The sequence below is a fragment of the Enoplosus armatus genome, chromosome 2 (assembly GCF_043641665.1).
Source record: "Enoplosus armatus isolate fEnoArm2 chromosome 2, fEnoArm2.hap1, whole genome shotgun sequence".
Taxonomy (NCBI): domain Eukaryota; kingdom Metazoa; phylum Chordata; class Actinopteri; order Centrarchiformes; family Enoplosidae; genus Enoplosus; species Enoplosus armatus.
Genome location: NC_092181.1, coordinates 5,704,973 through 5,725,573, shown reverse-complemented (window position 1 = coordinate 5,725,573; position 20,601 = coordinate 5,704,973). Strand labels below are relative to the sequence as shown.

Here is a 20,601-nt window from a genome sequence, read left to right as displayed (position 1 = left end):
TGCGTAGCAGAAGGTGAAGAAACACACTGGAAAAAGTTGCGATGTAGTTCGCTTTCATCCCCGCTCAGCCGATGCTGGTCCCACCTCGAATGTGAACTGAATAATCACTTTTCTAGCTGAATTCTCAAGTTGCGAGCTCTTTGTTTAAGCCTGCTGTTTGTCCTCGCTCTTGTTCTGTCTATACTCACATTCTCTCTGTACCTGCTTCTTTATCTCCGCAGTTCTCTCTGTTCTCTCATTTATCTTCCCTTGCTTTGCCTTCCTGCGTCAGCTCCTGCTGCTTTTTTAACCTCTAAATATCAACTTCATTAGCACTTCAGTGTGTGCATTCCCAGGTGCACGGTGCCAGGGCCCGTCTGCTTTTTTTATCTGTGTGACTTGGGTGATTCAGCCTCGCTGTATGTCTGTTCTTTTGATGAAATCCCGGTGTTGGTTGAGTCTTTTCTCCTCTCTGGTGTTGACCCTGTCCTGTGCTCTGCTCTCAGCGTGTGAATGGAGCAGTGTGCGAGTACGGCCTCCCTGCTGGCCTCGGTGCGGGAGCAGGAGAGGCAGTTTGAGATGCTGAGCCGAGCTCTGGAGGAGGAGCGGAGGTCGTGTGCCGGCACCCTGCCCCGCCCCCTCCCCAACATGCAGGTAACATGGAATAACCCCTCCCCCGCCATTCACCCACCCATTATGCACATTTTCCATGGAAAGGACCCTCGGATTCACCCTTGATCCGAGCGCGTTCACCCCGTGTCATCTTCATGGTCACCCCATCCCATCTGTGTGGACTGGCTTGATGGCAGCAGAACCTTAACCAAACCTGGGGGGGACTACCTCCTTGGTGGGTTTTAGTCAGGCTGGACTCTTGAAGTGCGAAGTTAACAGTTGAGTGAAATCAAACAACTGTAGCACGGTCCAATATAGCCTTCCTGAGGAGGTAATTTACACCCTCAGTTCCTCCTCACAGCTTCTGATCACGCTTTTCTTCCACGCTCCACTGGTCCTTATCAAACTTAACAACCCAGTATAACCCATCACGTTTGTCTTAACTTGTCCATGCATGCAGAGCAATGTCTTGCATTACATTTTGTTTGTTGTGCTTTTCGTGGACCGTCATCAAGAGTTTACCTTTGTAGCTACAGTCTGTCAGCCCGCTGCTTTATTTATGTGTTGCATTTATTTCTGGTAAAAGAAAGACGTCCCTCAGCTGCTTTTTCAGTAGGACAGAGTCAGTCAGACCTGTTTCATCAGCTGTGAATTCTTACAAAACATTTTGGTTACTGAGTCTGTTACACAGATAAAGTGTATTCCACTGTTTGCTTACACGCCCTCTTTATCATGCATGAGTCAGTTACCTGGTTCAGAGACTGCTGAGTGACTTCATGCTCTGAGTTTACCCCACAGACGGACTGGCAGGCACACACGCCCACGCTCGTTCATTCTTTCGCTTCCTTATTGACACGCTCAGCCATTAGCGTGCGTGAATAAACTGGCATGTACACACACACACACACAGAGTCTTGGCCCTGAGGCAACCTTTGAAACACTCTCTCATAAACAACCAGGCTCTCCCGCTCGCTCACTTTCCCTCCTTCGTTTGCCGCTCCTGCATGTGGGCACGCGTTTACCAGGACACGTCCCAGGTAAATCTAGTGGCTGATAAGAAGCAGAAATATAGGTTGTGTGTATGTTATAGTAAGAGCAGGACAGAAATGTAGCCTGTGCTGCTTCTTATCTCTGCTCTGTGTTTATATAGCCCAGAGGCTTCAGCATGCCTCTGCCACTCTCCCAGGCAGTGCAACACGACCTCAGTCTTTGCTGACAGGTTCCCACACGCTCACATCTGCCCGGCACTTTCTACTATTCGCTCTGACTGAGTCCTTATCTGAACTAAAGACTTTTCATTTTGCTAAATCTGTGTCTCGTTTATTTGATCTGGGCAGGATGGCAGTCAGGCAAGTACTATTTCCAGCTTTCAGCAAGTTATTTCTGGTTTCTAAATTTGAATATACAACATTTTTGTCTGCATGAGACAACTATATCCCATCTGTGAACCACCCCCTCCTCCCCCCAGCTGTACCCCCTTTACATGCATAGTGGTGGAGCTAAAACTGCAGAGATGCATAGAGCTCCCCCTGTGGCTGGAATGGGAAGTGCACCACACCCATTACAACTCCTGGGCAAGCAATGCTGGTGGTGTCTACTCTTGAGAGAAAGTAGTTTCTCTTTTGTCTCGCTCTGTGGGTCATTATTCATTTCTCACTAATTCTTTCATCCGTTCATTCCATCATCACAGTGTTTTCCATTTAGCCACCTCTTTGTTTGTGTTTATGGTTGATGAGTGCATACTCAAAACCCTCTGTGTGTTTGTCTGTATGTTCATGATGTTTACATACCTTTTCGGAGTTCATGTAGTGTCCACCTTACAGTCCGTGCAGACTTTACTTTTTTTTGGCTGAAACGCATTGCAAACTACAAACCATCCAACTGTCTCTGACTTTCACTTGATTTTTAAAAACGGCACACTTGTGGTTCTATTTTCTTTTTTTAGCTCAAAGTGCCTGAGCTTCACAAGCTGGGTGCCATTAAACTTCAAATGAAAGTTAACGAGAGTTGCTGCTTTCCTTTTATTCATCAGTACTGTACATGAGTAACTCGTCACTCTGGCTGGCTGGAAAAGTTCAACTGCTCAGTTCATAAATGCATATTCATCCTTTTATTCTAAGCAGTGTGTGTGTGTGTTGGATCCCCTCATGTGCATTTCTTCCTCCCTGCAGAACGGCCGCATTCCTTGTGATGCAGACATAGAGAGGCTGACACTGAACGAGGGTTACATCAACGGGACACATCACGTAAGCCTCTTTCTGAGCCCTCTCCGTTTCAGCTGTTTAATGCTTAACAAGGTTAACCCTAGGGACATCCCATGTGAGACCTATATTTGAATTATATTCTGAAATTTGTGTGCAGTTCAGGATGGAGCCTGGTCAGTTGTTGCAGGAGACATACACGGTGGAGGAAGACCCCCAGGAAACGCCACCTGTTGTCTCCATGGAGACCACTGAAGATGGGACCACGCGGCGTACAGAAACCACGGTAACAAGCACTGAACGATTACAAAGGAAGAACCATTTTGTGCTGCATAAATGTAGCTTGTCAGAGTTGGGATTCTGTCCCTCCAGATTGTACCTGTGCTTAACTTGTGTGTCCTGCAGAGTGACACAATTTTAAGCTTGTAAATATTAACTGAGTCTCGTCTCCTGCTTCCCCTCTTCTGCTCTTTAAGGTAAAGAAAGTAGTAAAGACCACCACCACTCGCACAGTCATCCCCTCCGTGTCAGACACACTTTCTCTGGATGGTGGGGGTTCAGTGACAGGTATGGGGGGCTACACTACACCCATGGACCGGGTCTACAGGCAGGCCCCCGGAGGTGGCGTGCCCATGGACTACCCCACTCACACTGTGCCCCGCAACTACCACTATGGACCGCCAGGGGGCTATGACGACTACCGCACTGGACCCCCATCTGAAACCTACACAAGCCTCAGCAGGGGAGCTCGCATGGATGATCGCTACAGGTGCCGTGTTTGTTGAAATTCATGTTTTACATAAACCTCAACTGATCTAAGATACAAGCCATCGAGACAGGGGAGACGTTAACCTCCAATTTAATTCTCACGCTCAACCTCCCTGTCCCTCCACTCTCCTCTCCAGGCCGGTCCACCCAGACGGTTACAGAACTCTGGATCCAAGCTACAGAGCCCACAGCAGGAACCAGCTGGACTCCTATGCTGCTCAGCCACAGGTATGTTGAGCAATCACTGTATCACTTACTTTGATGCCTTCCTTTTGGCTGGAGTCACTTGCTAAATGTGATGTTTTGCTTCCATGCTGTATGTGAAGAATTGACAAGGATTTTATTGAGTAGAGTACAAACATTTTGCCACATTTGGCTTGTAGCTTCTATTATTTTGTCTCTGTGTAGGTTGGGCGTATGGGAAGTGCCATGGAGATATCCTCCATCCCGAGGTTTGTCCCAGAGCCGTACGGTCTGGAGGATGATCAGCGCAGCATGGGTTATGATGAGCCCGACTATGGCATGGGGCACCCAATGCATTACAGCACCGTGCCCCGCAACCACCATGCATTCCCCCATGGGCCCCCACGCAGGACTGGGTCAGTTATGTGTTTTTAGTGAAACATCTGTGATCTGGGGATGTCTAGATGTATGTTCTGTGTGTATGCACTATACGTAGAGTTGGTGAGCCCTCTTTGTGTGTAAGAAGTGCACATAACAATGTTCCTTCCACAATCACTTATACTTCAGAGAAAAGATGAAGTAAAGGGCAAAATATATGGAATTGTTGTATTGGTGGATGTCTGTGTCGTCAAAAAATGTGCCCATTCACACATGTTCTTCCCCTTCCCTCCCCAGGAGCTACGAGGGCACCTTGGACATGAGCGACATGAGCGGTCCAGGAGACATGTACTATTGGGGAGGAGGAGCACCACTGGCCCAGGGTGAGAGAGGCAGCATGGCTTCATTGGATAGCACTCTAAGGAAAGGTCCCGGCCCCAGTGGCTGGCGTCAACCAGAGCTGCCAGAGGTCATCGCCATGCTGAACTACAGGCTGGACCCCGTCAAGAGCAACGCAGCAGCATACCTGCAGCATCTCACCTATAAGAATGATAAAGTAAGAGATGTGCATGCATATATTTCTTATGGTAAAAAGCTTGTATCCAGTGTAACGTAAAGAAGAATAGACTTTTATAGCAAGTGGTTGAGGAGCGCAAAGGTCAACGGGTCAATCTCTCAGGAGTAAAGATGATTAGTCACACATGTTTTCTAGGAATATTGAGGCGCGTATAATGGCAGCTGTAGTAGAGCCAGACAGAAAGTTAGAATTCTACCAGAGTGGGAGTAAGTGAAGAGTAGTTGGATGGGTGGAAAACTTAAGGGAGTAGATGTGGAAAGTTTGGATATTGGATATAGAGCTGATTTTGAATTGGAACTTGCTCCTAATGTAGAACTGTTTATTCGTTTAAAAAGATACTTTTTCATTCAACTTCTTGATGAGTAAAAAAGAAAATATGGAGTTGCAGATGGCTGGGAGATGCAGACAATATGGTCTGTGTGTTTGGGTTTTAACTATATCACAGCAGTCTCAGTCAAGACTACAGTTTTGGCCACAACATGTAAAATACCACTCCAGTAATATTGAAACAGCCTCACTACAGTTTATAACGGATCTTTTGACAGCAGCCATGTTGGGAAATCACACTGTGGAACTGCTGAGACAGAAAGAATTCTGACATGACAGAAATCCAAGCAATCGCTTGGCGTCTTGACCCCCCTCAAGCTGTACGTCAAACAACATCGAAACATTATCTGCAGCGGTCTAAAAAGTTTTTGATATTTGCATAGCAACATCCAACTTGTGAATAGCAAGAAAGAGTGTTTTTCTAAATGTTCTTTAAATAAACGGTTAGTTAACTGTGGCTTTTTATTATTTTTTGATGGCACTTTATCAATTTGCATAGCCAAGATCTATTATTTTCCTTCATAAGAATTTTCCAGGATATTTCTTCTTCATTAAGGATCCAATATGTTATCCTGTGTCCTGTGCTTTGCTTTTCTTCCTTGATGTTCTGATTTAATTTGTTTGTACATTGTTGCATCTTTCACTTCTTTAATTGATTATGTTGACGTCGTTGTGATTTACTGTGCTGTTTAAAACCAGTAAACTGGACTTTACTTGGCATCCACGTCACCGCGTATGTGATGTGTCCTTTCGCTTTCCAGGTGAAGTCTGATGTGCGTCGTCTGAAAGGCATCCCAGCGCTGGTCTCTATGCTTGACAACCCAAACAAAGAGGTCAGTTTGCTGATTTTCTCCTTTTGTTCGTTCTTTACTTAACTATAAGTTTGCTATGTTTGGACTATGTGGGGTAAAAGTGAGGCTTAAGGGATGTAGTGTATTTCTTATGCAATACTGGGACAGTTCATTGGCCTGAGTCAAGGTGAACCTGAGACGTGCCCCTAATACCGAAAGGGGAACAGAAATAAGCATTACGTATTTGACTTCTCTTCAAATCCTGTAGCTCAACATTTGTGCTAAATATGGTTTTGGTCAAAACATTCTGTGGTTTTTCTATGATTCCCTTTCATTTAGCACAAGCTGTGGCAAAGTTTTGCTGATGTTTGTACGGGCATTACCAGACAAACCACATCATGCATTCCACTCTCGAAGCAAAGAAGCATCTTAATTTCACATTTCATGCTCTACGGCCAGTGACAAGTTTGAAGTCTGGTGTGTGTCAGATGACTTGCTGGCTGGAGAAATGGGTCAAACAGCGAGTGCATGCTCTCACCTCTTTTAAGTGTTTCCAAAGAGTCCACGCACTTTGTGTGTGTGTGTGTGTGTGTGTGTGTGTGTGTGTGTGTGTGTGTGTGTGTGTGTGTGTGTGTGTGTGTTGTGTGAAAAGCTGAGATACAAAACAGAACAAAGAGTATGGTATCATGAAAACATGCTACATATGATACAAATGCATGTAAAAGTGAGGATATTCATGAAGATAACATTGCTTTATAATGAAAACATGTAAGAGATGTGGCCCACTAATATACCATTAATTACAGGCCATTACTTGCGTGAGTAGCACTGCCATGTAAACCATTTCATTTGTGTAGTACAATCTAACCATTACATGCATGACACTGTTTTCTACTACTACACTAAATCCATGTGTGTGAAACCAGTGCAGTCTTTAAGTGATCCTCCATCATGACTAATGGCTCAATAAGCTGTTATTGCGTCTTTGTGACAGGTTCACTATGCAGCCTGCGGAGCGTTAAAGAACATCTCGTATGGCAAAGATCAAGACAACAAGATCGCCGTCAAGAACTGTGATGGAGTGCCAGCTCTGATCAGGCTGCTGAGGAAGACCCGAGACCAGGACCTCACTGACACCATCACAGGTTAGAGGCACATGCAGACACACAAATGGTGTAAACATGACTATGATTTTGACTGTTACTGAGCCAGTTACAGATATTGTGCGTCTGGACTGGACTGACCTGATTGGTTGCTATTGGTTGTTGTAGCTATTCTTAATTCAGGAGTGTGTTTGCCAGTGTAACTGAGCCTGTTCCACAAAGTGAGATTAATGTCCAGTTTATCCAGCTATCTTTGGGCTTAACTCTTCGTTTCCAGTATCATGACGCTGGCTCAGATAGATCGCCATGGCAACCTAAGTTTCTTTCGTTTCTGACATTGTAGATACCGTTTAGGTAGGAATAACAAGGCAACACTGTGAGGCAACATTGTGACGATAATGGGAAATAGAAAGTATAATTGTTGTTTATTAGACTTTTTTATTATTAAAAAAAACACACTGTTAATTAGCTCCCAATCAATTATAAATGTCCATTTTTGTCAGGCATACTTAATCGGGCATTAACTGCTTTTCTTCATTCATTTCTCGACTCATCTCTGTTTTGGCAGCATCAACAGTCTTACATTACTTTAAAATGTTAAAACACACATACTCACTCTACTCTCTGCAACATGCTGAAAATGACAGACATATCTAAAAAGACAGGCTTTGAAAATTCCCACTTTTATTTATGGCCTTGGCCTTACTTACTATTTGGATCTTCCTGTGCTTGTACAGCTTCTTATTGTATTCAGATATTATATGTTTTAACTTGGCTGATTATTACTTTATTGACAATAACGCCTTATTAAGTACTTCACTGGTGGTTCTGATGATGTTGCCTGTAATTAACACCTCCGCCTCTTTCACATGAAGGCGCTCAGTTGTTAAAGCCAGTTGACAACCAGCTTCATGATACCAGTTATCCAGTATCACTGCTGCTGTCACTTCAGCGAAGCAAAATAACCCAAAGAGAGCCAGAGTTAGTCGAACTCGCTTTGTGATGCAGGCTCCAGGTGTCCATAGGAGTGAAACTGGAGACAAGTTCTGAAAAACGTGCTGGACAGATTAAAGTTTCCATACATAGACTCTCCCTACTCTTTCTTATTTAAGCTCAGAGCTGGCATTCCACACACATCAGGAAATGTGACTGTTCACCTGCTACTGCGATGTCTTTTTCCATTCATTCTCTGTAGGCTTGTTTTTAAAGTGACACATTAAGAGTGGAAGCAGGCTTCATAATTAAATATGGCATTTTTTCACATTTTCATTTCTTACCTTTTTTCCCCAGGGACGCTGTGGAACCTGTCATCTCACGACTCTGTAAAAATGGAGATTGTGGATCATGCACTGCACGCCCTCTCCGACGAAGTGATGGTGCCTCATTCTGGCTGGGAGCGAGGGAGCAACGGAGCAGGAGGAGGGGAGGAGAACTGCAAGCCCAGACATCTTGAGTGGGAGACGGCCCTCACCAACACAGCAGGCTGCCTGAGGTATGGAGGGAAGGAAGGTGGGATGGAGGCAGCATCAGAGAGCTGTTTGCCTGCTACTGATGATGTGGAGGAGAAGAAGGGAGGGAGAGTTGATCTAGACAAGAGAGGACGATGGAAACATGCCAGCTCAACAGACTGACAGAGCAGTGGGATGAATGAGGGAGGAATGACAAGTTAAACATCAAGGAGTGGTCGTGATGAAGAGGGAGGACAGAGGCTATGTTCATGTGAAGCCTTTTATTCCGCTAGCCCAGTCTGCAAGACATTTATTGCACAACCCCTTTTATAATCAGTTTTAAAAGAGAAAAATACATCATAATTGCTGCTTCTAACTTTTCTATTTTTGGATAATATCCATTCTGTAGTAAAATTTTCATAAAGCCACTCTTTCAGTAGAAAGAAATAAGCACCAAACACGTGCAGGTCCATCATATTCAAAAGGTTGTAACAAAATGATGCATATGGTTTATTGTGCATGTCAGAAGCTCTGATTTCTAGCACATATAAACGATATCTTGATTTAGTGCTCATTAAAGGACTTTAGGGTTGAATGTCACTTATTTATTAAAGAAACAAATGTGGCTGAGTTGAAGGGAACTACAGCCTCACAGTAACTCATCAATCAGGAGAGGGTGAAGAAGGGATTTTCAGAGTTTACAGGGAGGGGGCGAGCAGAGGACAGTGGGGCATTGACATGTACAGTGTAAACAGTATGTTCTAGCCTGCCGGCCTGTTATCTGTGCATTCCCCTTGACCACGCGGTTAATTGCAGTGTTCATTTGCTCTGCTAGAAAAGCATGTGTGAATAACTCTGGACAGTATCATATCAGTATGACTAGACACTAGTAGAACATCATTTACAAAACACAAAACAATTCTACACATTTGGGCTTTAATTCAAATCTTAGAGGACCTTTGAGTCTCTAAATAGCAGTAGGGTAACCTGGATACAAACTTTTACTTGTGTAGGTGAGCAGAGGAAAGGTAATAGTATTATTAATACAGGTAGAGAGGTTTGCGATAGGTTGAACTTACCTGCTCAAACGAAGAGAAAGATAACTAGTCTACAACAACTGGTAAACTTGCATTCTCTAAAGCTAAATGCTAATGTCAGTGTGCTAACATGCTCACAAGTACGGTGTTACTTTACCATGCTAATGTTTAGCAGGTAGTGTTTGCCATGGTCACCTTAGTTTATCTTGTTTGCATTCTAACATACCAAGCTGACATGCAAAGTACAGCTGAGGGTGATGGGAATGTGATTAGTTCTGCAGGTATTTGGATGCAAACCAAAGTACTTGACAAATTACATTTTTGACCTGATGATGGTGCTATATGGAAAGTTCAGGGACCATATTAGTTATTACAATTCATCTTTTGGGGGGACATGAGTGATGATACCAAACTTCATGGCAATCCATCCATTCGTTTTTGAGATATTTCAGTCTGGACCAAAGCGTTGGACCGACCAGCCGACTGACTGACATTGCCATCCATAGAGCCACAATATCAGTAAACTGAACAGTAATAAAAGCAGGTCTTGGTAAATAGGCAGCAGGTCTGACACTGATTAATCCATCTTCCTTTGAAGCATTCACTTCACACTGTTTAGAATCTAAGACCTGAACATCTAAACTTTAGATGTTCAGGTCTCTCCCTGATTTACTGCCAGTGACCACACCTGACACCACAATCTTATGAATATAGAACATTTAAACCTTTCTGTTTTTTCAGAAGTAGGGCTCTCTTCTGTGCTGCAGTCCTGATTTGCTTTAGTCTGCATTTTACACTTTAAATGTTTGCCGACTGCAGCATGAAGACAAGCGTCCTGAACTATGCAGTGAAGAGAAATCAGTGCCCCCTGCTGTGGAAGGAAATGTGTCCTGGTATTGTGTGAGAGGGCGTGTCCGTCACTGGGGAAAAAAACAAACCAGCACAAAAGACCCGGGCTGAATGTCATTCCACAGAGTTTCCTCCCTCATGTTCCTTTCTTTACATGCCTTTTACACCAATGAATGAAGAACTTAACTGGGTCTCAGTTTCCATCCATCCAGTTCTATTTGATCTCTAAGTAGCACTGAGGCAGAGAGCAGTTGAAGAAATTGGTCCAGAGCTGTAACTTGATCTCACCAAACTGAACTCTCTTTGTAAACCAGTAGCTTTAACAGGAGTTTCATTCAAACAACTCTTGGGGGTGTGTTCAAGTATTGTCTGCTGGAGTCCTTTTGTAGTCACTAAAATTGACTCTTTCCTTTTTCATCTAACTGCCTCATTTATTTCTCCAACCGTTCACACTGCTAATCCATGTTTTCTTCCACCTTCTTGTTTTTCCTCTTCTCAACTTTCCACTCGTCTGAAGAAATGTGAGTTCAGAGCGAAGTGAGGCGAGGAGGAAGCTGAGGGAGTGCACAGGATTGGTTGATTCGCTCATGTACATAGTCCAATCCCAGATTGACTGTAAAGACGTCGACAATAAGGTGGGTGGACATTTAAGTGGAAGTCCTCTGATTTTTACTCATCAAAGTCTGCTTACAGGTCTTGGGGAGTAACTGCATGTGTGAAAAAGTTGTATAAAGCCGTGTGTGTGTCTCTGTCTATCTATCTATCTATAACAAATGTAATTAAATAATTAAAACAAGGGTGTATGATGCTCTGTGAGTAGGTGATGTGATCTACTTGCAATGAGAAACTTGGCAGGTTGAGAATTTGCATTTTAATAATTCTTCATTTTCCCTCTCATCTCTCGTCTCCACCCCACTGTTTGTCCTCCATCTTTGCAGTTGATAGAGAACAGCGTGTGTCTGCTGAGGAACCTGTCCTATCAGGTGCATCGCGAAATCCCCGGCTGTGAGCGCTACCAGGAGGCCGCGCCCCTCAACCAGGGCCCTGCCCCCTCCAGCCAGAAGGGCGGCTGCTTCAGCTCCCGCAAGGGCAAAGGTCTGTGTCGGAGAGAGAGACGAGCACTGTGTTTGCTCAGTCACTAGGAGGAACTTTTGTGGTGATGTCATTGATACTAACACACACACACACACACACACACACACGAACAAACAAACAAACCACTTGCTCGCAACAGGAATGTTAACAATTTCCCCACTGTGAGAAAGCTCATCCTCTCTCCTGCTGCTCTCTGTTTGTGTTTCACTGAGAGTATTGATTTGTTTTTTTTAAACTACACACCCCCTCTCTACTGTTTTGTGGCTTTGCCTATGTTAGTATAAAGTAATTTTGCAGTGACAATGAACACCTGTCAACATTCATATGAATAACTCAAATACTGTATATCCTCCCTGATAGTTTACTTTTGAAATGTTTTGTTTACGTGGATATAATCAGACAATATAAAAACATTGTAATGTCTTGATTTGTGCGACCAACAGACCAAAACCCAAAGAGATTCAATGTTCAGTGAAACGGCAAATCCTCACATTTGAGAAGCTGAGATAAGAGAATGTTTGGCTTTTTGTCTTGAGAGATGACTGAAACGATGAATCCATTTTCAAAATAGTTGCATGTTTTTCTGATGATCGACTAATCATTTCAGTTCTAAAATAGTGCAAAAAAACAAAGAAAGGTTATCATTAAATAAACAGAACCGATTGCTACTTTTTAACAGCAATGTGTTCAGAAGAACTGCTCAGGTTTAGTCTAAAGTGATCTAACGGACAGAATTATACAACTACTTTATGAAAGAGAAGATTGTGTCAACGTAGCTGCTATGCAAGACAAGGCGTGATACATCATGATCATTGGGGACGCATACAAGAAATGTCTCGGTTCACGTTATCATGCTCCTCTGCGTATTTATCTTTTTTTTAAACCTCAAAGTGATACTGTACAGAGCAGTTACTGTGTGTCTGTGTGTATAAAATGGTTACATGAGCTTTATTTGGCCTTCACACTTGGCATGTCACACTGCTGATTTTCTATGTGGTGGCAGCAGTGCTGTTGGGATGTAAGCAGGTGTTAACTGGGTGGCTCAGTTATGGCTGCTTTCCTCTTACTTACTGTAAATGCTCTCTCTTCCTCCTGCTCTGTCATTCTCTCCTCCCTCTTCCTCTCCTCCCTCCTCTGTTCTTCTCTCCCTTTTTTTCGAGCTGGGCTACAGATGAGTGGTTTTCCAAAGGTAAGCTCTTTGCCTCTGTATGACAGCACTTTGCTTCTGCTGCCTGTTGTTGTGATGGTAGTATTAGTAATAGAGCAACTGAGCTAACAGGTCAGTATAACTGCCTTAGTACTAACATGCACGCCTTCTTCTCACTGTGGAAGAGTAGTGAAATACTCAACATGCATCTCAGTTTTTGGTCATAGCACACGTCTAACCAGACTAGAACAAATGTACTAACAGTGGAACTAATGCTCTAAAATGATGTTTCTAAGGCTGCGATGTTGATGTTTGATTCCAGGGAGGAAAGATGAGGATGCAGCTGCAGACATAATAGACATTCCAAAGAGGACCACGCCTGCTAAAGGTGACCATGGGCATGGATGCTTTTACCATATGTATCATACAGTAGAGTAGAAATATGCATTTGTTCATAACCTTTGTCTCAAACCATCTTCAACCCCCTTTTGTCCTTCTTCCCTACTTCTTCATCTGCATATTTCCCATCAATCATTCCCACTATACTTACTTGCCCCCCCCCCACTCTCTCCTTCTTTCCTGTAGGCTATGAGCTGTTGTACCAGCCGGAGGTGGTCCGCATCTACACCTCTCTGCTAAAGGAGTCCAAGAACCCCACCGTGCTGGAAGCCTCGGCGGGAGCCGTTCAGAACCTGTGTGCCGGACGCTGGACTGTAAGAGCGGCTATCCGTTATTATTCTGTTCCATTTCACAGCCCCAACACTCCCTGTGCTGACTAAACACACTAGTTGGGGAAACGTTGTCCTAGATTGTGGGATTCTGAACAGACATGAACACAGACCTATGCTCAGAGCTTGTAAGATATTGGAGGTTTTGGTAATGGACGAAGGCATTAGTACATACCCCTTTCCAAAGTGCATACTCGGATAATGAGCATGTGACTTTCCATATTTTCTTGGATCTTGTCCACGACCTTACTCACCATTACTTTGACCTTGTCCTGACCTTGAAAATCCACACATTACCGCAGAGGAAACAATTACTGTCATCCCTGTGTTATTGTTAAAGGAGGCAAGTCCAGTCTTGAATGACGTGTTCTAAATACTGCGGCTAAGATGTTAAGACCTGCTGTAAGATTAGTGAATGGAATAATCTGGGAAAATAGGAGTTGGCGCTCCTTTTTTTTAATAAGTGGGAAAGATGCCTAATGCCATACTGACCTACCTCCAATACAAATACAGTGTAATAATTTAGGTCTCTCTGCACCTGATTATCTGCAACAAAATGCTGTAAATGCAAATGTATAAGTCATCATGCTAATTTTAAAAAAAATTATGCACTTTTTATGGATATATTTGAGAGAAGATTCAGATGATACAAAGGCAAACCACTTGGAAAGTGACCATGCAAAGGTTTGTTTGTACCTATCGGGTTAGAGGGCACTGTGGCATGTTTGGCATGTGTCGTCAAGCAGTTGGATTGGGCTGTGTGTCTCAAAATGACAGCAAAACTGAAATCACAGTCTTATCAAGTAGTTACCCCCTGATTTTAAGAAAAAAAAAAATGTGTGTCTGTTCAGTATGGGCGATACATCCGTGCCTTGCTGCGCCAGGAGAAGGGTCTGCCCATGATAACTGAGCTGCTGGCCCACGGCAACGACCGCGTGGTCCGCGCCATGTCTGGAGCCCTGCGCAACCTGGCCATCGACGCACGCAACAGAGACCTACTAGGTGAGACTTAAAAAAGACAGTGTTTTTGAACCATGCAGCACCAGAAGGATTTATTGTATCAAGAGGATAGCGTCAGTATTTGAGTGTGTTTTCTTGTGTGTTGTCAGGTAAACATGCAGTGCCTCACCTGGTGGCCAACCTGCCTGGCGGCGGTCAGAGTCAGCCGGTGCGAGCGCTGTCAGAAGAGACTGTGGTGTCTGTATTGAGCACGCTCCACGAGGTGCTGGGCTCCAGCCTGGAAGCAGCCAAGACCCTCAGGGCCTCACAGGGAATCGAGAGGCTGGTGCTCATTAACAAGGACGGGTGAGGGTTGATGGGAGAGATCATTTGTCGTCTGTTGAAACTGCATTTTTGAATGACTTGCCTTCATTATGCGTTCTTCTTTTTAACCCCCCCTCTCCGCCTCTCCTGTCCACTGGGATCACCAGGAACCGTTCTGAGCGGGAGGTGCGTGGGGCCGGCCTGGTGCTGCAGACGGTGTGGGGCTACAAGGAGCTGCGGCGCACTTTGGAGAAGGACGGCTGGAAGAAGACAGACTTCATGGTCAACCTAAACCCCCCCAGCAACAACACAAGGGCCAACGGAGGATATGAGGACAGCACTCTGCCCCTCATAGACAGAGGTCAGGAAGCAAAAGGCACACACTGCATGTCAAGAGTACTGCTGCAAGGCCACATATCTGAGTTTAAAGCTCATCTTTAGTGTCTCCGGTCTCTAAATCAATCTTAAATAGACTGGTTTATTTAAAACATGGAGTGTGCACTTACAACAGCTTTTTATGTAGGGCAATGAAAAGCTCCAACTCGAGAGTTTTTCTGCAGCACAAGTCTTGTATTTCACTTAAGCTCCACATAGCTCTGCTTCAAATTCTCCAGACTTAACTGTGGCAGTGTTTCAAAGAATGTGCTGTTCATATGATATGACAATAAGCTGTTTGCAGACTTCAGAGAATTAAATAGGAGTTGCAATTAATTCTTACATGTTTGTCTCAACTTGCTCGGTGTGCAAGATGTTTAAGGGTTTACCACAGTGGGACATGTTGTCAGTCACCACGTTTATGTTACATTTTCTGTTTAATTTGTTAAAAAGATCTTTTTAAGCTCCTTGGCACTGAAAGTGCACTTGAAGGTTTCCAAACCCCACCCATCTCACACACACACACACACACACACACACACACACACACACACACTAAAGTAATGTGAACTATATATTTGTAGATACTAGCTGGCTCATGTCTGACTCTTAAACACACCTACACACTGTTCTATCTTTGGCAGGAGAAGGTCTGGCTGTTGTTGCTGCCGCTCTGAGGGAACAACACGTTTTAACATTACATGTTGGTGCTCATAGTTTTCATGTCTTTAACACACAGGGGGCAAAGGGGACCGGGAAATGATTCCAATGAATGACTTGGGACCAGGCAAGTGTGACAACAGAAAACACACACACACACACACAACTGGCCAGTATTACACTAGGCTGTGATAATTGGCATGTGTAACAGATGAAACTTATCAATACAAACACACGTTTCTCCTCTTCAGACGCTTACTCCACACTGGACCAGAGAGGGAGAAGGAACACTCTGGACAACACACTCGAACCTGCTGACAAAGATGCAGTACAGGTAAACACTGGCCACACACACACACACACACACACACACACACACACACGCACACACACACACACCTGTAACCCTGCATGACTGCATCTTAATGAGAATTACTTAACTCCCTCATTCCTTACATGAACTACTACATACTCTCTACATCCCTTTCCTTGCCTCAGTATAACTTCAAGAGCTTACAACAGGCGAAAACACTAGAGCAGTCCGTCACAGGATGATGTCGGTGTTTCTTATCTCATGCTAATGCTGTTAGCCTCTGCATCATCCGAGTCTGTGCTGTCACAAAGCTGAATAATGTTTCTTGGATATTGATTGCACATTATCTCCTAGCTGAAAAGATGGAAAATGTTGGAGAAATAGAACTGGTTAATCATGTGCAACACACACACACACACACACACACACACACACACACACACACACACACACACACACACCCCTTTTCCGGTTCCAGAATTCAGGACGATACACAGACCAATATCCTCACTTCCTGCTAAAATGTTACCGTGTGAACGGACATGCTCTCACACACACCCACCCACAGTCAGCATGTTGATGCATGTCTTGTTGAAGCACTGTGGTTGATCTGCGTCTTACGCATAATTTCTCACCGGTGTTCTTTTTTCCCCCTGAAACATGACCTAACATTAAACTAACCTTTTGTAACCCTTCTTTCTTTTCTCACCTGATGCACTTATTTCCCTCCTCTTTCTCTCTCTCTTGCCTTTTCATTTTCCTCCTTCTATCTTTTCTGTGTTTTGTGTCTCCTCACCTTCTCCTTTGGATTTTCACATTGAACTCTTTATTTACCCCCTCCTGGCTGTGTCTTGTCTCTGTCTGTCTCCTTTGGGCTCTCTCTCCTTCTCTTTATCTATCACACACTCCTACTCTTTCTTTTTGTCTCTCTCTCTCTCTCTCTCTCTCTCAGGGAGGGATGTATGGGGAGAGGCAGGCCTCTTTGCCTCTAATGGATTCTTACGATGGTTAGGCTACACCCACTGTCACACTGCATGTCAGCGCATGGTATGTGTGTCCCACTGGCTGCTCCTCAACTCACTGCATGGCCTAATATGTTAGTTGTGTATTAAGATATGTGACTTTTACTGTGTGTGACAGTGACCCGTGTTGTCAATGAGCTTCCATTGTACTGTATTTGGACTGTTTTTGCTCCCCCTGCTGGTGAAAAGTGTCAGTGATTTTTTTTTTTTGTTCTCTTGAGATGTGATATATTTTTTTTCTCTTTCTGCACAGTTTGTGTAATTTTTGTCTAACATGTGATGACTTTGTTGCCGGCAGCCACTAACAGCCACTATTGTGTAGTGTAGTTTGTAGTTTTTCTTTTTTTCTTTTAAGTCTCTGCTGTGAATCTGAATTTTAAATGCGATTCTTCCCGCCTAGGCATGAACGCCTTATATTAACTGCTCACATGATCAATGTCCACTCTTGTGCCTCTTCTTCTCTTGCAGAAAAACTGATTGTGTGCATCACAAGACGACAGCCTCCTCCCACCTACTGCCCTTGCTAAACTGACAATGGGGGACCACAACACTACCAACGGGACTAAACTCCATCCTTAACTCTCAGCTCTTGTGTCCCTCTTCACTTTTTTGCAGCTTCTCTTCTCTCTCTTTCTCTTTGTTACATTCCTCCGTTGCAGCTGACAGACTAATGAAACCACGCGGGGGAAAAAAGTTGACGTGGATCTACGCTCCCTGTGGACAAACCGGACGAGACACTAATGACCACTTTGTGCTCTGCGAGTCCCTGAACTCTAAAGCGCTAACCACTCGATCAGTGGCAACACTACACTACGACTCGCCTGGACAACACTAATTCTCTCTTTGACGAAAAGCAGAGACTGTGGCTTCATCTGAGAACTTTTCAATTTCTTGGAGGTCGGAGCGTCGACTCAGACTAATTAAAGTAATTAGAAAGATGAGATCTGTTGGGAACAGGACACTTTTAGGTGAAATTTTACATACAAACGGCTATACACTCTGTTCCGAAGAAATCGAGGGAACTTGTCTTTTTTTTCTCTCTCTGATAGTTAATTACTACAAAAAAAAAAGATTTCCTACCACTGAGAACCAATGTTTAATGATCTAATCAGATATGTATAAAGCTTCTGCTTCTGTTTTGGTAGTGCTTGTTCCTCTTCTTGCTTTGCTCTGTACCACGGTAATGTACATGTGCCAAATGACACTGCTACTGCTGCGACTGCCAATACCGAATGCAAGAACTTCACACACAGACTTTTTACACCACACTGAAAACTGTCATCTGCTTTGTTTTGTGCGCAGTTTGTATCGTCGACAGGCCAGCGCCAAGATGTATGGGGGATGCTGCATTTTCTGTATTTGATTGTGATCCATAGATATAAAAGGGTGGAGGTCCTAGTGTGGGTGTTCCTGCCGACGGAAATAGAGCAGACAAATTATAGACGGTATAGTCTAAAGTCATTTCTGTTAAATGTAAGCCCCTTAACTTTGTAATTTCTTGGGAGATATTCAGAGATTCAGCGGGTGCATTTCCTTTTTATCTGCAGGTCTGTAATCTTACGAATGTGTACATACAAGACCGTCTCTAACAGCATCTGTGTGGGTTAATTGGAGTGCCTCGCTCATTCAGGACAGGTCTGATGGGTTTGTCCAACGCGACATGGGTAACCAATCAAGGTGTCACTAGTTGGAAATACTGTATATGGAACTCAGCAGTTTTCTATTCTGCAAGATAAAGGAATATGTGAACTTGTATGTATGTAAGAGTTGAATCTTGTTATTGGGATTGTTTTTTTTATATAAGGTATAAAACTCTTGAGTTCTGTATAATTTACTGCTTCACAAACCCACAGCCTACCTGGCTTTAACACTACAGAACAGTACATGTGCTAAGACACAGTATTGTATGTTTTTGCATTTGTTAAATACAGCGCTTGTCCTGTAGAAGAAGAATGCATATTCTTAGTGCCGAGTGAGATGTAGATACTTGCTGAGTGGATGATTAAAAGAAGCACTAGGGGGGTATAATGTGTGTTTTTCTTTTTTTTTTTTCCCCTCCACCTTTTTTTTTTTTTTTTAATTTACCTTTCCTTTCTTTTCCATACCAATTGAAACACGACGGAGAATGCCTCATTTTCTCAAAGTAACAAGTTGCCTTCAAGAGTGGACTGACTAAAAGAGGAGAGCAAGGGTTTGTGTTAGAAAATCTCTGTGTTAGGAGGCATAGACCAGAATTTGCAATTAGATAAAGTGGAGAAAAAAAGCACATTTAAACTATATATACAAGAGAATATTTGTTAATTTTAATGGTTTTATGTATTTCCTTTTTTTATATTGATTTGGGTTTAATTGTTTTGGGTGCTCTGGGTGAACGCATATGCAATCAGTTTTTATGTTTTGATTGAAAACATCCAGTTTATGTCTTAATTAAATGCAAAACAAGTTAGCTAAACAAAATCCTCCAACGCAGTCATCAGATACTGGAACACTAATGGTAAAATCTGATTCTAGACTACACCTTAATCTCTTTGCCTTGGCTCTTAAAGTTGCACATTCTCATTTATGAATGAATTATGTAACTAGCAATACTGTTTTTAATAAAAAAGAAAATGATTTCGCAGAGCCTTGTGTTTTCTTTTGCCTCTTGTTGATCACACTTTTGTATGGTGAGTCAGTGAGGAGCAGTTCATTATGGTCCCTCAGCCTGGGCCTGTGCCAAGGAGAACAGCATCTGTTTGTCACGCCTTTTACTTCAAACTTGGTTTTCCTCATTAGTCGCTTGACAGAGCGGCCAGTAGGTGTCGCTGTCAATTTGCGACTCACCCTTTCAGATGCAACAACAGTGGGGAAAGGTGTTCAATATTCAATGATTCTGTGACTTTAAATTTCGGAGTGTAAGACTAGTGTCATTGTTGAAACACAGTTTAATCGTTCAAAACGCCTCTGCTCTTGCAACAGAAAAATACTGGTAAGGGTCATTTTCAAGCTAACGCTAGCTCACTTTAGCTGCAGAGTTGGCTAACAACAACTTTGACTTAACCTTAATCACATTAAGCTGCACTGCGGTTTGACAGTTCACCTTCATTCTTATGGGCTACATTACTGTTGTTGGCCAATGAGGTGGAAATTGCATATTTCTTTAATTTGTTGAATGTGTTTTTTCCATTTGTCTGCTAATAATGTAATGTTAGCTAACGTTAGCTTTTAGCAACAACGGCTGGAATATGTTAACTTGTTGCGACACTTTGATACTTAATCATGGAGGAAATATTTTCGTCAAAGTGCACCCTGTGGCCAAAAGAAGTCCGGTTAACTGAAAGTAGAATAAATGAAAGCGGGGAAATAAGAAGTTTCCCTCTAAAGTACATAAGAGTACATGAGGTTCACCACCTCGACATTGAGCGAGCGCATTTCGGCTCCTCCACGTGTTGACTGTCCAAAATAATAGCGGACCAAGCTATGCTAAGTGAATGCTAAGCTATGTTGATGTTGTGAAGTGGTAGTGAGTTAACATTTGTACAAGCCACTTCTTTTAAAAAAAAAAATATACTCACAACACGTTCTTTTGTCTTGGGTTTTAAAGGAAAAGGTTGCTTTAAAAATCTAGTAAAGAACTGCAACCATTGACTGTATAGGCAGTTCAAGGTGCTTTATACGTTGCTAATGAAAGAAACAACATGGGATTAACACATTACAATGACATGATCAATGGCAAATAGTAAAACCACAGCAGGGACGAAAGTCC

The 20,601-nt window shown here is 43.3% G+C and overlaps 1 protein-coding gene across 1 annotated transcript; it reads left to right on the top strand.

Moving 5' to 3' along the window:
- Positions 1-492: 492 nt before the first annotated feature.
- Positions 493-19,476, top strand: ctnnd1 (catenin (cadherin-associated protein), delta 1). The gene is made up of 22 exons (XM_070912494.1): positions 493-633; positions 2,763-2,837; positions 2,953-3,078; positions 3,269-3,561; positions 3,698-3,788; positions 3,969-4,159; positions 4,419-4,677; positions 5,787-5,858; positions 6,811-6,961; positions 8,210-8,411; positions 10,771-10,888; positions 11,192-11,348; positions 12,520-12,537; positions 12,818-12,883; positions 13,081-13,208; positions 14,075-14,225; positions 14,333-14,528; positions 14,654-14,847; positions 15,601-15,648; positions 15,773-15,855; positions 16,787-16,841; positions 17,325-19,476. The coding sequence occupies exons 1-22, from the start codon at positions 493-495 to the stop codon at positions 17,381-17,383; spliced, it is 2,874 nt and encodes a 957-aa protein (XP_070768595.1). The 3' UTR covers positions 17,384-19,476.
- The last annotated feature ends 1,125 nt before the right edge of the window (positions 19,477-20,601 follow it).